At 45.0% G+C, this 17587-nt stretch overlaps 1 protein-coding gene across 4 annotated transcripts in view; it reads left to right on the top strand.

Annotated features, from left to right (window-relative positions):
- LOC119449417 (tuberin-like) overlaps positions 1-17587 on the top strand; it is a 138474-nt gene that overhangs the window by 96536 nt on the left and 24351 nt on the right. For 3 of the 4 annotated variants that reach the window (XM_049665190.1, XM_049665189.1, XM_049665191.1), the window contains 6 exons: positions 2078-2243; positions 4763-4913; positions 8166-8326; positions 8447-8470; positions 12716-12762; positions 15597-15780. In XM_049665190.1, the coding sequence (XP_049521147.1) occupies positions 2078-2243; positions 4763-4913; positions 8166-8326; positions 8447-8470; positions 12716-12762; positions 15597-15780 (733 nt within the window). The remainder of the gene's footprint in view (positions 1-2077; positions 2244-4762; positions 4914-8165; positions 8327-8446; positions 8471-12715; positions 12763-15596; positions 15781-17587) is intronic. The other variant, XM_037712585.2, reaches the window with a different exon arrangement.

Here is a 17587-nt window from a genome sequence, read left to right as displayed (position 1 = left end):
TTTGTCAAGTGGCTAAATAGGTACCTTACAAGCAGTAGTGCACCCAGGATCTTTGCCAGGGGGGAGTTTAATTTTTATGGTAATTTATGGTAATTATGGTAAAATGATAGGAATAGAAAATAATTTAAACAATGCAAAACACATGTACACAGAGAAGGGGGAAATGCGGCGGTGCTGCAAGCGTACTTGACACATTGATGGGGAATCGCTTACTTGCAGCAAGGAGAATTTTGGGTCCATCCACAGGATTGTCATCGTACGCGCAGGCATCAAAGAAAGCACCAATAAAGAGAAAGGCTAGGCACAATGGCATAACATGGATAAATGTGGCCACCTAGTGTGAAAAAATTGCAATTATGTGCTATTTGATGACTGTAGTCATCGGTTCACTGTGTGAGGCATTTTTGTTCATGCACATTGGCATAAATACTCATGATGACTTATATTCATCAGCAATAGAGGAAGGGTTAATTGGCACCTAAAGGGGATATGGAACCGCATGGAGCACTTTTTGCACATGAAAATATGTCACGCCCACAGCAAAATACTTCCCGGTGCTGGAGGCAAGCATTTCTTTGACCAATGTCATTGCAAGCAGGAGCTTTGTATACCTGCTCTGTTCAGCTTACTGTATTTACTCGCATAATGAACGCACTTTTTTTCCAGAAAAATATGTACAAAGTTACGGGGTGCGTTCATTATGCGGGGTAAAATTTTGAGCAATATTTTTCCGCGGTCGCCTCTAAAAAAGTCGCAGTTTCGCCCAAAAGGCGGACCATCAATTGTGATAGCAAATGCGTATACAGCTACACGAAGTAAAGATAGTAGTTTTATCGGCCCTATAAACTTGCAAACATTCGCTGACTATGTAAATTAACAAGCATAGTGTCAGGTGCACACAGGCAAACATGAACACATCACACTCGATGATTGAGGACACTAGCTGCCAAAGCATTGCTATGAGGAAGCGCTGGCAGCAACAGTGAGCGAAGTGACCTTCGTGCTGTGTATCGCTTCAACGCAAACTGAGTAGGGAGAACGGAGTACGCACATAGGTATAAGCCGCTGTAGCACCTAGACTCAGCCCCTGATGCAGGTCGCTTTCAAGATAAGGTGCGCGCGGCCGCACAATGCACAGTTGCTGCGCCACCCCCCTCCCTCCTCTCCCCCTGGCGCCATGCATGCGACTGAATACGGCGTGTTTCCTCCCCGCTTTCCTCCCTCGAACACAGGAGATTGAGGCGCGATCGTCAGCGCCGACGGTAAAAATGCGCCTGGAGTGTCCATATAATTGCTATCGCAATAAAAGTAGGACACACACGGTCCGATTGGGCATCTGATACGGCATCCGATACAATCGTATCCACCGGACGCCATATCAGACGCTGAATCATACCGTGTCTCTCCTACTTCACGGCAGCAAGTTCAGGGTGCTTTCATTATGCGAGGAAAAGAAAAAACACACTTCTTGATTGGAAAAGGGGGGGTGCGTTCATTATGCGTGTAAATACGGTATTTCATGTTTACAAGCAAGTGTCTGCCACAAACCAGTTTCCAATATGTTGCAAGTCATTGAGATTTTCTTGGTACGGTTAGCATGCTACTCAATTTCCTGCAGCAGCTTGTGGAAACAAAGCACCGTACTGTGCCATAGTCATGACAATACCTTCCTTGTTAGAAATGTCAAATTATTATTCATGTCACATTTTACTTGTTACAGTGTAAAGCTTAAGTGCCAGTGTAGCCTAGCTGTGGTGCAGCTCATATGTACCTTGGGATGTGAGACGGATAGCCAATCCTGCACTCAGTGTGTTCATCTGGCAAAGAGCATGCCAGCCTATGTAAAAATGTTGGCCTGGCGATGCCGGCACATCCGAATCGCACCCGAAAAAAGTGCCCGATTACCACAGTGGCATTGCAAGCAGGGGCCAGACCAATCATGGGTGGTTCAAAGAGAACTCGCAGATGTAAATTGTAAATTTGGCTCTTAGCTGCATTGTACGTTTCCAGCCCTGTGTTTCCTAGCGTTCCAATTTTGACATGCTTGCAAATTCTTCTCTTGGTGCTGTCTCTGCAGCACTTATGCATGGAGCGGAGATGAGCATGCAGCAGCAGCATCAACAGAACCCCCTGCAGCAACAGCAGCAGCAGCGACGACGACATCAGTCGGAAGCTGCGGGTCGTGCATCGGGGTTGCGTCACCCGCCAGCAACTCAAGATGACCTCAGCCTTGAGCGTCGCGGGTGAGCTTAGCTTCCTTGCCTTGTGTTTGTCTTTACTAGGCAATACCAAAATTTCAGTTAGTCAACAAAAGGTGAGACAGAGCGCGCAATCAAAGTCTAGTTTTACATGTTGGAATACATGCCATTAAAAGCTCTCAAGGTGTGTGCACATCCTCTATGCTGGCATGTGTAAAGCCCAGTCATATCTTTTTATGTGCTTAAGGGAATCAATGTTCGACTACTTCATTTTGTTCTAAGGTTGGTAGAGAGACACTACAGGAGGACTCTTTCTTCTTGGTTTTCACATGAATTCCCCAGTGTAATCTGCTAATGACTCCCTAAATAAGAAAAAGAACAACAGAAGATGAGAGACAACAGAGTAAAAGCAGACTTTAGCCTTTTCTTCAACTTTAAACTGCGACATCAGTTACTCCCCTGACCAACGTCAGTGCCAGAAACTTTGTGCAGAACTCCTGTAATTCTGTGCTGAGTCCCCCAACTGTATTCAACAGTGGTAATCATCACATGACAGTAATAACAGTGACTACAATGGCGGTGGCATGAAAATACATTATTGACTGTGTCATGCAGCGGCATATTTTCTCGAGTTTTCGAGTGGTTTTGACGCCAATTAACGGCCACCAAAAACATGGTGTCCTCACTGTGCGGCGTATAATTTCGAGAAGGCGACACGCCGAATTACGGGCGTCAAAAACATTGTGGCCTCACGGAATGGCATCTCGTTTCGAGACATCGACACGCCGATTAGTGGCTGCCAAAAACGTGGTGTCCTTACTGTGTGGCGTATAAATTCGAGAAGGCCACACGTCGAATTACGGGCGTCAAAAATGTCGTGGCCTCACAGGGTGGCATCTTGTTTCGAGACGCGACACGCCCATTACGGACCCCGAGGTGTGCGTGGGTGTCCGTGTGGTGCAGTGCCAGGGCTCGACCTTGGAGAAAGGTGAATCTACTGTCCTTCGTCCATGGTGAAAGGGGCGCGGCCAAGACTTTTGGGAGGAGCCATGAATTAATTAGGTGAACTCTGCAGTACTGGTAGTTCCCCTACATAGGGAACTAAGGAAAGGAGAGGCTATTTAAGCGCAGGTTTTGGGCCCTGCTAGTTAGTCTAGAAGCTGAACCTATGCGCTGCTAAGAAGCCGTTGGGGGGGCTAGTGCCGTCCAGTATCGCCTGGGCCGCCTGGCACCGTTGGAACTCTGAGGAACTAGTTGACGTACGAGACGACAAACCAACGTCTGCAACGAAGCTCATGGTAGTTTGCCTCAAGTTAGCTCAACCTGCCTCAGGGAAGTCGTCAGATCTAGACTCCCGGGAAACCCAGCCCAGCAATTCGCATCCACCTCAACAAGATCGGCCCGCCAGCATTCTTCGGGAAAGCTCTGCGCGTCGACTTCACGGTTTATGGACTTGCTGCTGCTGCCCGGCCACGCGTATGACATCGTTTGTTTCTTTTTGAACTTTGTTTTCTTTTGAACTTTGTTTTAGTCAATTATTGTTAAGTGTCTTCTTGTATATTTGATCCGCACCTTGTTTCATTTTTATATCTACTGTTAATTGCTCATATTTATTTGTCACCATCATTATGTTACATTAAGTTCAAGTGTGTTAGTCTTTCTTGTGTTTTTTTAAATTTCATTTTATTAATTTGTATATATTTATCAGTGATAAGTATCTTTTTTTTTTTTTTTTTCCTCCCAACTCTGACTCGCTCACTGTGTTTGCTCGAGTACGGAACGACCAACCGGCTTGTCTACCCCGTCGATCGACTTCGCGCCAACGACGAATCGGTGACAGCTGTGACAGACTGACATCTAAGATGGCGAAGGGCGATCTTTGCAAGAGGAAGGCTCAGAATGACTGTTGTGCTGAAAGCCACGCTATGAACAACTGCTGCATTGGGAATATCTAGGCTGCATGCATGTATTGAAACAAAGCCACATTTAAGCTGTCACCGAAATTTAATACTGGAGGTTAGCTCATCCAGCTCTGCACATTGCTGCAGGGGCTTGAGTTGCAGTGCTGGCCAAGTTTTGCTTTCTTTATGCCATGCGGTGAGGGTGAATCTGAGGATTAGAAGGTGCCCAGATGATAACATGATGATGACAACATGATAGTGACGATAGTATAACAAAAATGATAGACTTGCACCCAGACGCAGCAAATCCCTTTTTGAACTCTTTAACTTCTGTTGTGATGAAATTCTAGAAGGCACTTACATTTTGTTTCATGTAGAGTTGACACATTTTAAGCATGAATTATCTTGCATGAGGAGTAGTTACTTTATACAATTGCCCGTTAACATGGTTAGGAGGTGTGTACAGCTTCCCCCAAGAGCTTGAAACACATTAGCTCAGTTTTATGGTAGCTAAGCTTCTTTTTTTCGGAATGTTGCCATCTAATGGAGACAGCCAAAGCATTGATCTCGAGAAGCAAACTGCAAGCAGGAGCGGCTGTTTGTTCCTTGAACTTCTCTGGCGTTAGAATTGCGATTAATTAATTAATCCATTTATTCATTTAGAGCTGGTGGTCGAGCAGGGTTGGTGCTACGTCACGTGTGTGGTTGCTGGTGCTGTGGCTGGGCTGAGGTGCTGGTGCGACGGCCCACAGGCAACAGTGCCTGGCTGCTACGTCTGCAGAATGATCTGTTTCCCCGTGCGGCCACCAGCACTGTGAGTTCTCTTCTCTGGGCATGTGTATAAAGGGACAGAACAGAGTATCACATGCTTGAATGGCCCAGTGGGTGTGTCATTTCGTTGCCAAATGCAAGGTTGGAGTTTTCAATTTCCTGCTGCTACACTCCAGCGGGGACACAGTACAAAAATGCAGGTGTCATAGGAATTTTTGAGCACGTAATGGAAACCCTGTGGGCATCCCCTGGTAGCATGTGGTAGATCATTTCTGGTAGAATAACAGCATTCACACAGTACTAACCTACAGGGCCTAAACAATAACGTTATGGACTGTGCAGTGAGCAATGGTATGAAAATTATAGATGTAACATCAAGCGACAGAATTGGTGGGAACCTGGGCATAGTTGATATTATAAGATTCAGAGGAAGAGCTGAATTGGGCAGAGTGAGTGCCAAGGGAAGGAGTGTCACAGCAGTGGGTTATGTGGAGTGATGAGGCATAAGATGTAGTCGAATGACATTGGACAGAGGTAACTTAAGGTCAGTGGGAGAGGCCTTTGTCCTGCAGTGGACAAAATTGGCTGCTGCTGCTGCTGCTCTGGTGCGGTGTTGCACAAGCAGTCACATCACTCATAAGCGTCTGCAAAGATGGTGACAATTGTGCTTTTCAGCTGTTCAGTTTCACTTTTCTGTGTGAAATCGACCGAAATTTATCGCGCCATAATAATTAGCGGCGTCAACTCTTCGTACATCTGGAAACGGTTATGAGCTCCTTGAATTAGAGTATTCGATTGGGATCAATCGCTTAGTGCTTTTGGTCAAAATGTTAATTAGTAAAATTTGCATGATTACTTGTCTAATTAAATTACTACATCAACTCATTTTCAAATGTATGACTTTCTGATAAAAGCAGTCAAGAAGAAATCATTTAATAATTTTATTGATCTAATATTTCCTATTTTTAGGGAACTTCAAATGCATTTTGTAAAACACCTGGTAGCACTACACACTAGTGTTTGAGTGCAGGCACAGCATACTGGTGTGATGTAGAATGTCAGCAACTTGAAAAAGGTGACAGCGCACATAGGATGTAGTGGTGGTGTGATGCGCTTTTCTCATTTTCTTAAAATGTGGCTTCTCCCATTTTCCTATAGGCTCTTGACTCATGATGTGGCTTTGTTGATGATGTGGCTTGAGGATCCAGGAGTCATTTCTCACCTGTTCAGCATGTGTACTACATATTCCTGCCTTGACTGTGTGCTTGCAATAGTTACGTCTGCACTCACATCTGTACGTAGGGTGTATGCTCCCATCTCTTAATTTTTACCTCAATACAATAGACGTGGTCCATGAGAGAAATGCAGAGCTTTGTGTTTACCTGTGTCTAAACTTTGTCTCATATTGCTGTAATTTCCTCATTAAAGCTTCACTTTAAGAAACTTCATGGGAACCAAAAAAATTTTCATGTAACTGAAACACTCTATTGAAGCAAGTGTGCAATATAATAGCCTTTTATCAAGAACCAAACTATGTGTGGAACATTAAAACAAAGACTCAAGCATTTATTAACCATTTTGTTAAGATTTCATGGAATTTCAGGTACATTTAGCATGAACAGAATATTGCGGTGCTCTTTTGCAAGTTCCTCTTTCACACCAAAGGTCCATTTCATGATTCAGTTAAACCTCGATATAATAAACTTCAACATAACAAAATTCTGGATATAACGAAGTATTTAACTTTTTATAACTTCTTCTCCATAACACCATGTACTATTTAGAACCTCAATATAATGAAATGAGTTTATACAAGATTTCAATATAATAAAAGTTCACTGCTGCCGTGAAGGAATAATGAGACAATAAATGAAAATACCGAGACAATAAATGAAAACTTCGGCGGATGCAGATGTTTATATGATTGAATTATAAGCGGCTGCTTGCAAACACACCTTTCAAATCGCGTGCCGCCCGACCGAGAGTTATTGCCGAAGTGGAGCGGCGTCATGTTCCATATAAAGTCTGAGTGCAATAAGATTCTATCGTGCGCTACCCGCTGTATGCTTTGGGTGCGAGGGAAAGCGTGTGAGCGCCGTCTTCCCGCGGGAGCAAAAGCAAAAGGGGGGGGGGAGTGGGGGGGGGGGGCAGGTTGGCACTCTTCTTCTTTTCTAGCGCGGCAGAGCGCATACGCAGACCATGTGCTCTGTTTTAGAGGTAATCTGCTGCGTGTGCATAGAGTGGGTGTGCCGAGATATCATGGCATCATGTGTGCTGTCTTCCTGCGTGTCTAGTACTGGAGGTTGCGAAATCTCGAGCAAGAGGCAGACTAAGTGTGTGATGCACCAGCAGCACCAGCTGCGGGGAGCTGATGGTGCTTTTCATGATAGCGTCATTCCACTGCGGGCATACAGCTGTGGGGGTGGAGTGGGCGTGAAAGCATGGCTGGCTTCACTTTGTACCGCCGATGTGAAGATATCGACGGCACGGCAGGAAACCGTATGTTTCGTTGCCAACTCTCAAATTCAACAAAATGAATGTTTTTCTCATTCAATTAAAAAAATTTTTTTTTCAATTGTTCGATAATTCGGAAAATTTTGCAGCTTCTTTGGTGTAAGAAAAATCGATCAGCGACTGCACTTATTTGCATAAAATGTAGAAAATGTAGAAAATTGGCAATTTTCTTTGTTATATTAAGTTTTAACTGTATATTGAAACCCTTTGTACAATGTATGTAGTTGTTAAGAAATCGACAACCCAACTGTGCAAGAGCTGGTGTTGCTGAATTGAATTGTGGGGTTTTACATGCCAAAAGCACAATTTAATTATGAGGCGCGCCGTAGTGGGGGACTCCAGATTGACCTTGACCATTTTTAACGTCCCCCTAATGCACGGGACACTCGCATTTTTGCATTTCGCCCCATTAAGATGTGGCCGCCGTGGCCGGGATTTGATCCTGCGACCTCGTGCTTAGCAGCACACTACCATAGCCGCTAAGCCACCACGGCGAGTAGCTGGTGTTGCTTAGCAGTAATATTGGCAGGCAAATTCATAAATTGGTCGAAGTGACCTTGCTCAGGTGCCACTGTGTCGCAAAAGTGTTTTTTACTGCTTAAAGTTGCCTTATACAATTTTTTTGCACAAGGTTTACTTTAACACCTGTGGGTGCTTTTAGACAGCTTTGTTTACCTGAAATCTTCATTCATGTGAAGTTCGCCGAAGTAAAGTGTTACTTTATCTTTGTTCACGTTCACAGTATGGGTTGTGAAGAAATTTAAGGTTGGTGCTTTTACAGGATTTTCCTCTGCCAGATGTGGCAGCCATCTTTCGTTGTCACCTAGTGGACACCAATGATGAGGCAGTGAGTCATGCCGCCAGTGTTAGTGAGCGGTCTCCATTGCGTCGCACCAACTCAAGTCCTGAGGTACCTGCACAGGACTTGCCTCGGTGTGAACGGTGAGCATTGTCTTTCCTTCATTCACTAACTTGATTATAGAAAACAACTGGCTGTAGCCCTTTAAGATTACAAACACCACCTCACGTTTTTTTTTTTTCTTATCTTTTTTTTTCCTGCAGTCATCGTTACCAACTGCTATGGTCGTAAGTGGCTACCATATTTACACAAATCTAACGCACTTCTTTTTTCAGAAAAAATGGGTCTAAAAATTGCCTGCGCATTACAATCGGATACGAAACTGAAACAGTGGTCGCGGCATTGACAACACCCTACCGTCACAGTTGTCAGGCGTGCGTCATCGCCATCATGAGATGACAACAGAGCACGTTTTCATGAAGGTTGCTGTGGGTATATATTCAACACCCTACCGTCACAGTTGTCAGGCGTGCGTCATCGCCATCATGAGATTACAACAGAGCACGTTTTCATGAAGGTTGCTGTGGGCATATATTGTGCTCGACAGTCAACAACTTTCGGAGATACTATTACTTCCATGAGATTTCGTGCAACTAAGCACCGGATGTGTTGGCGTATATGGCCACCAGTGTTTCTGGTGCTGTTCCAAGCTCTCTATCTGCGCACAGTGCCAGGAATGCTCTCGGCTCTGCATACTTCGACAAGTCCAATGGAGAGGCATGTAAAATCTCGTGAAAGTGATGTTAGTGTCTCTAAAAGTTATTGCTCTAACAGATACCACATCTGTGAACTTGGAATCTGTGGCCAATAAAGCGCAAATGGTGATGACGACACGTCGCTTGCATTGTGAAAGCTTCCATGAAGGTAAACTCTGCACATCTCATTTTTTCTGATCGTGTGATTGGGGGGGCATGCTATGAATCGGGTGCATGCTACATCGATATTCACTTTTATTTTCTTACTGTAAACTCATGAAAATTGGATGTGCGTTAGATTTGGAGATGCGATAGAATAGTGTAAATACGGTATGTGGGCTGTTGCATTTATGGGCAACGTGTTTAACACCCATGCTTCTGTGGCATGGGTAACAAAAGCCAACAATAAAACAGGCCAATATGGTAGCTTACCACCTCAGAACTTTCAGAATGCTGTCAGGTGCGAAAGATTATTTCATTATTCTAAAAAAATATGCAAATCCAGTGCACATGTTGGAATCTGTGTGAAACTTTCACGAAGCAGTTATTTGGTGTGCATGTGCTTCACAACATGACGCATGCACCATTCATGTCAAAGAATTACTTGGTAATGGCCTGAGAGAAGTATGCATGCAGTTGTGGCCTAATAGAGCATTGGGCTGCGGTACTCCGATATTGAGGTTCGAGCCCATCATCGGACACATTATTTATTTTCATTGTGTGAGCTATTCAGCAAGACAGCAGTACCTAGCAACCATTGCAATGATGACGCTACGGCTATGCTGCTCCACTCATTGCCTTGAAGGCAGCGCCGCTCGTTAGCATGAACTTTTTTTACTTTTTAATACACATAGAATAAAGCATAAACACCTAATGATATAAAAACTGCAAGTTTAAGCAATATGTATGAGGTACTTAATAACAACCACGGGTGCGCCAGCCACAGCACACCACTTGCTATGGACATGTCCTGGCCTGTCATCACTGCGAAGAATCTGCCTTGCTGGGCTGCAGAGCTCAGTCGCCACACTAAATGACTGGATCCTTCCTAGAGGGACCCCTCAACACCGCAAAGCTATATATGACAGCTTGCTCACCTACCTTATAAGAAGCAAAACCATTGACCTAATCTAGGCACCTCACCAGAAAAATCACTGGGGTTACCTTTTCATACATGTACAATTTTCTATTTTTTTTAATGATTTAATAAACATATTTCTCTCTCTCTCTTAATAACAGCCGACTTACGTGTAGCAATCTCATGTGTACTATATCCGAAGTGCTAAGGTTTCACCACCACTTCATACCACTTACCGTTTCTTTCGAATTTCTCTGCCAATGTAAGATTTCATTCCTACTGAAATTGCGAACAGCATGCTCGATTCTATCACTATAAATCATTTTAATTTTATTTCTACTATCATCTCGCAACACGTTCTGGGTGGTTGTCAGTCCTTTTAATGTACGTACCGTACGTTTATAATTTCCCTTTGACAATAACACTGACGCGACAACAAATCGTTACAAGATGTTGCCACTAGCTTTGCTACTGCCAGCCATGGTCCAGTAACTTGGTAATCTATAAATTGTAAGAAGTTTGCACGTACTCTTTGTGCATGACACTCAATGCAGCCAGTGCTGAAACTTCTCCCGAACAGCGATACAAGCCAATATATGTCACCGAAATCAATCAACGAAACTTGTGACGTAACATTGTTGACAAATAGGACCTGTACTGTTGACATCGATAGGTGCTATACTTTCTGATTCGTCGCTCGCACGAACTTCAGAATTTAATTCAAATGCATTAATAAGCTTAATTTTCTATTGATACTTTACAGATGATACCTATGAGTTCGCAGCAATGGAATCTAAGTTCTAAACATTATTTCTAGTTTGAATTTTTGTGTCAGTGCCCCTTTAAAGGGCCTCTCACCAGGTCAGGCCATTTTGAGCTGACAAGCGCCGTGCATACAATGCGTGCTAACGATCGTGTCTGCTAAGTATTACATCACTACGCGCCGCGGAAAGAGCTGCAATTTCAAACCAAATGCCGTTTGCCCATCTCCTCGTGGGTGCCGTGCTACCAGCCGGAGAGTCGAGATCTATCGTGCAAGTGCGCCTACGCACATGTGCGAAGGCTGTGCCGTCGTTCATAATGACATGTGACACTTCGAGAATTATTCAAGGCAACATCTGTTATTCGTTTGATCTGTTGCTTCAATAGACGAATGAAAGTTTAGAGAAATATTAAAACCTACATACCGAAAGTCTGCATGTCTTTGTTTTACTTGGGCCGTCCAACACGACTGACCGCGAGGCTGCCCCGAGACCTGAGCCCGCGTCGCCAAAAACCTGCTGGACAATTCAATAAAGTTATTACTAATCTAATTGTTTTACTTCATACCGTAGCAAGAGAGGTGTACTTCCGTTTCGTCTGCTAGTTCCCAAGTCGTGCATGTCATTTTCTACCGTGTTCCAGTGCACAATCATGCTCTGTGATCCGCTTGTGTCTGCCTCAGTGTTAATGTAGCACTGACTTATACCGCTAGTCAGATGTTCTCGTGCACAGCGCGCAAGATCGTGCGCTGTGTGAAACGAGACAAATGCAACGGCTCACGCTTATGACTGTCAGCAGTAGTGCGCTACTCAGCAAAAAGAGCAAGGAAGAAAAAAAAGAAGGCTAGGCCCATGACACACGATCCTCCAGCTCCGTTATGGGAGAACGCAGGGAAGAAATTTTGCTTGTGGAGGCTAGACGGGGCAAGTGGAAAGAGTGTCCTTGTTGGCGGTGACGCTCACCTCCTGAAATCGTGGGTTCGTGGCACTAAAGTATTTCTGTCTCGGCTATTATTGATCTAATTTGAAAAACTATTGCAGTAGAACGCTTCAGCCTGTAACTTTCAGCGTGTAACCAAAATTTGCTATGTAGCCCGGTGAGGGGCCCTTTAAAGGAATTTTAGAAGCTGCACCCCGCCACCATCCGTCATCAACCCACTGAAGAAGGTTGGTTCTAAATGTTGCGTCAAATAAAACCACTTTTTGGCTAGAGCTGCTCTTAAATTCCTATTTTGCGTAGTCGATGAGCAACACGAGAACAAGGTGAGAGCAAGAACCATCGTTTCAACAAGTGGGCCTGTCTTCTTCAAGGCAAGAGTGCCTAGTGGTAGAGCATCCACCTTGTATGTGGGAGGTACCGAGCTGAAATCCCGGTGCCGCCGGTAACCCACCATTTTTTTCTAATGGGTAGAGATGTTCCCTGGCCTGGTGCTTTGCTCTCGTAGGGGTTTGCATCTCTAAAAAGGGCCCCATAGAGATTTCAGGAGTTGTCTCTAGACGCCTCTTGTCCAACCACAGATGGCCTTTTTGAAGAGCATCCGCCGCGGCTGTGGGAGGCAAATGCTGCTGCCGGGTACCTACTGCTAAAATAGGTACAAGCACGCTCCCGGCCTGGTGCTCGGCCATTTTGGGACTTCATCGCTTAGGAAGAGGTGTTTGTCTTCAACCCGATCCATCTCCCGCATTCCCCGTGTTTTCTCTATTTTGCTTAGTGTATCGCAAGTTTTTCTTACATTGTACATGACATTGGACTGCTTAATCTTGAGTGTCCATAAAGAAACAATTGTTGCCAACATTTTGTAATATATTCTAATGCTTCAAATCTCAGCTCCCTCCTTCACACTTTGGTCTTCATAGGCATAAACAAAAATATGTTATTACATGTATATGACTTCTGGTACAGTACATATGTGATGGACAAGTCTTGTGGACATGCAGGTATGACAGCATTCCGGAAGAAAGCCAGCCACTACGTCCACCAGCAGGTTTGTGCAGTGAACTTTTTTGCATTGTCCGCGCTGTTTGAGCCATGTGTATGCATGGGCAAGAATTGCATTTACCTTTCCAGAACTTACCACAATAGTACAAACAAGTTGGAATGCAGCTGTTCCAGATGGCAGAAATTGGAAGTGCGCACTCCAATCTTTAAATTAATTTTTGGGACGAACTAGAGAACTCTCAGTTGGCATTGTTTAGTGCACATGACCAGTGAGCCCAGAAAAATGAACTAATACAAGTTTCAGCATGATTTGTAGGCCTTAAATGGTTGCTGGAGCTACTCTTTAAGCATGAATGCTTTGTTTGGAAACATTCAGTCATGAAATAGATGACTTTGTATGAAAATGGGGCCTTACTTCACTTGGTAGACAAAGAATTGGGTGGTAAGAGCATTATCTAATGCAAACTGAAGTTGGGTCTATAAGCGAGTCACACAATGGATGAAACTATACTTAGTGACACCCTAAGAACTCAATAGAAGCTCTTGGTAGGCAAAACTGCCCTGCATGTTACCTCTGTTTTTGCACTCCAAAACATTGTATGCTAGGGTTCACTTCTTCCAAGGAAATGAGCAAACCTGATTGACTTGTGCAACTGTACAAGTTCTCCAAGTTGGACAGCAGTGCACTTGCTGCTGCATCCTTGGGTTCTCACTGATTATAGTCCTGTGCATGATACAAGGCATTGCGTGAACCTTGTGCAGTTATGTAAGCGCCTAGGAAAAAAGGAAATCGCAACACGTAATGTAAGCATACAAAAGGCCATTTACTGCTCCTTTTGTACAACAATGCCAGCTAGCTGAAATACAAAAGGCCATTTACTGCTCCTTTTGTACAACAATGCCAGCCTAGCTGAAATACAAGGGATGGCTCCTCGATAGGGACATGCTGAGGAATAGAGGGAGTTTGACTCATCATATGGGGATACCAAGTGAATGTTTGCCCATGCCAGGCTCTGAGGCCCATGTAGTTTGTGGGTGCACACCTGCAAATCAAAGCATGTACAAGTTATTATGTGTGCCCATGCCGGTTCCATGTTCAAAAACTGGGTGGGAAGCTTTCCACAGATTTGTTTCATGAAGCGCACTAATGAGCAGTTGGTTGATCTGCTTGGGCCACTGTCAACTTCAAAGAACGGGAGGCAAGTTCCTCTTGTACCCAGCATAGTAACTCGGTGGAGAGCCCAAGCTATCCACACAGGTGACATTAGCATTGGAGCACTCGTGCCATCTCCCATCAGAGCTGCATAACTATGACACCAGCTCTGACTGGCATGTTTGTGTCACATGGGGAAGCCGAACGTTGGAACACGAGAAAATTGAGCGTTCCCATGACCTTCAGCATTTATGTAGCTGGCTTGAACACAACACGGAATCCTTATGATGTTCAAAGTTTCGTTGGTTTTGTTTTTCACAAACATGCACATGCCTGTTACTCCATTCGGTTCACTGATGTCATTGTTTTCAGTGGCGTGCTGAGACATGGGATGTCTGCCTAACTTTGTGATGGAAGTGTGTTTGCTACTTCAGTGTTTTCAACAGCATTATTAGTGGTAAAATGTATTCAGGAGCGATGGTAAACGCATCAGTGTCTTATTCATTTCTTGTAGGTGGGCAGTGGACCATGCCACACAGCTATGACTTGTTCATATGTGCCTCACTAGTCACCAGCACAAACGAGGAGACTCACAGTAATTTTATGGTTTTAGTTTAGAAAAGATCAAACAAGTTGAAAAAAAAAAAGACAATAGGAAACTGAATTGAGGTGGTTTTGTTTTGACACTTGCAAGTGCCAAACGCTGCTTTGTTACTACAGTCGTAGGCCATTATTACAAAGTGCCTGGGGCCTCCGAAATCATTTGTTATGCAGGTCACTTCGTTTTAAAGGTCGCGCAACGCACCATAGAACACAGACAGAATGATTCCTTCGTTATACATGTCATTTTGTTGTAGAGGCATTCGACTGTACATCATTTTAGCCAAGGAATTTGTTACATGATCTGTTGTTAAATAAAGTGCTCAAGAGAACTCCTTTTTGTTCACAGCTGCAGACATTATCTCGAACGCATAATTTACACCTTGAAAACAGGCATTTGCAGACAAAAGTACCCAAATCTCTTAAATTGTGACATAAGACAGCCCAATTTGTAATTCCTTGAGCCATTCCACTGTTGTGAGGAAATAGTGCAGCTGTGGCTCATGAGGTGTGCTCAGAAAAATGGCGTGTAGCCCATGTTTAGATAATATCTGAAAGCTTTTTCGTCTTAACTGTTGCGTCTCAAATAAGGGGGTGTGGCTTTTATGCGACTCAGGTGTACAAGAGTAGGCCGTAGTTTTTGTGGTGAAAAGTGTGAAATGATTGATTTAGATATGAGAGGGATACTTGAAATGAGAATACTTGTAGTATGGCGAGAGGATTCTTGTGAGAGAGAGAGAGATAAGCGTGTACAAGATCGCACTGGGGCACTCCCCGCCGAGAGGCTTCGGTTGTGGTTGAAGCCCTCAGTTCAGGACCCCATGAGTCGTGGCCGCCCGGCGTGCTCTCTTGACCATATTGAGCTGGTCCCGGGAGTAGACGCTGAACAGCAAAGCTTTCCACTGTTGTGTGTTCGGGTGTGGGTTGCTTTGTATTGATTTTGTTAGCTGGCATGGCCATGTGACGTGGTAAAGCATGGCCGGTGCATTGCAATTCGGAAAAGTGTATGCATGTTGTTGCGATACACTGCATGATATAGCGTGCAATGTCGGAATGTGTTTGTCTGCAATTGCCTCCATGACACTGCCTCATTGCACCATAGCAAATTGAGCTCTCATCCACTCCAGACTGGGACAGCAGGAGCCACTCTGCTAGGAGAAGCCTCGAAGGCTGGTCCCAGGCAGCAGTGCCTCCCGCTAGCTGCTACCGGGACAGGGGCCACACTGTGTCTGGAGCGAGCCCAGCTTCGGACAGTGGAGCCACTGCGACCACCGCCTATGTGGACCTCTACCGTTCTGGCATGAATCCCAGGTGAACCTATTGTTTGCTATTATGTCACCATTGAGCTTGCACTTATAGGAGCATTTGAGTGGTTTGAAACCGTATAAAGGTTTCAGCCTGGTGTCTCGTACATCTGCCCTAACATTTAGCTAATCTGCCAAGATAAAAAAAAAAAAAAAAAGCTGTGCGCAGCTTGCTCTACAATCTAAAAAAAGTTTACACCTTTTGAGTCGTAGCTTGTCCCCAAACAATAATTGTCATCTGTCTTGTCCGCATCTCCTTTCTTTAAAGCTGCGAGCCCGGTACTTCCTTGTCACGAAAGGCTTGCACGTTATCAGCGTGACACAGCATTCTCGGCAGGAAAGTAGCGAGCGCTGAGTTTTCAAGAAAGGAGACGCAAGCAAGACAGATGACGATTATTGTTTGGGGACAAGATACAACCCAAAGGGTGTAAACTTTTCTTAGAGTGTAGTGGTGCGAAGCTGGAGTAAACAGCGGAGCTGGTAATCGACCTAGCTTCTTCTAGGTTTTGCTAGGCTTGGCTAAGTTTTACTAGGAAATGCGAAGTGCTGCTAGGCACGGTATTCCGAATCGGCTTGGCGCCGCCGTGCAGATTCTCACTTGGACGCGCAACGTGCTTCAGGAGGAGCAGCGGCTTTTTCGGGTGTCCAGATCTTCTTTGGTCGTCCCATGTCAAGGCTACATGTATTCGCCACAGAGTCAATGAGAGTTCTGCCGCCGTTGCGGCGGCTCCGAGCTTTATCTCCCCGGTGACGTCACAGCCAAGCTGCGCCTCCACACTTGGCGGGGTGTTTCTGGTCAAAACCTGCGCTGCCAGAGGTGGCTGCTGCAATCACGGACACCGCGCGCGTCAGGCGTGAACACGGGGAAACGTGGACGGTGTCCGCAGCAGCTCTGCGTGTTGCCTCGTTGGTGCTGCTACAATTTCTTTCTCTCTCTCTCGCTCTCATTTTCTCTTTCTCTCTCCCGAGCATAGCGCGCAGCGCGCGCATGCTCTCCTTAACGTCCCATGTCAAGGCAACATGTGCACGGTACGGAGAGGAGGCGAGGCACACGCTGCTCCACAAGGTGGTTGCTAGGCAACGCAGTGACGTCATAGGTTAGCGAGGTTTTGCGGCAGCAGGCGGCACTTTTTACGGTTAGCTAGAACAGCTTTGCTGTTATAAAAAAAAAGCTGCCTGCACCTGCCTGCGTGTCGTACACCTTCACCACTGCACACCCCACATGGCACACCTTTGTCACATTGCCCTGCTCATATCACCGGCCTCATGTGCCTTTCTTCCATTTATTTATTTATTTATTTATTTATTTATTTATTTATTTATTTATTTATTTATTTATTTATTTATTTATTTATTTATTTTCTTGTTTGTTTATTATACCCTCAAGGTACAGTTGTACATTGCATTCACTTTCCCCTGTCCAACGTCTGCGCAGTTGATTTGTGTATCGGAGGGTTGTACTGGGTGTCACCCTTTCTCTATAGGCATGACCCTAGTGCACACCACACTAGAGAATTGCGGTGGCAGAGGTGCTGCTGGCAGGCGCCATGCCAAAGACCAGTGCTTCCACTTGTCTGTCTGTGTAGTGCACAGTGCAGCTAGGTGAGGCATCCGAGGTTGCGCCGGTGCGATTTTGGAGCTCATGAGCAAGCCAAGCTAATGCGCTCACACAGTGCGGCTGCGAGGCCACACGAGAGCTCTGGATCAGCTGCATAGTAGGCGTGCCGTGTTGTGTGCCATGTGCTGCTCAAACATGGTACTTTTCTCTTCGTTTGCGTCACCGTTTCATTGGTTTCACAACAGTGTGAACTAAC

The sequence above is a fragment of the Dermacentor silvarum genome, chromosome 4 (assembly GCF_013339745.2).
Source record: "Dermacentor silvarum isolate Dsil-2018 chromosome 4, BIME_Dsil_1.4, whole genome shotgun sequence".
Taxonomy (NCBI): Eukaryota; Metazoa; Arthropoda; class Arachnida; order Ixodida; family Ixodidae; genus Dermacentor; species Dermacentor silvarum.
The sequence above is the reverse complement of the archived record's forward strand: the minus strand, read 5'-3'. Positions and strand labels throughout refer to the sequence as shown.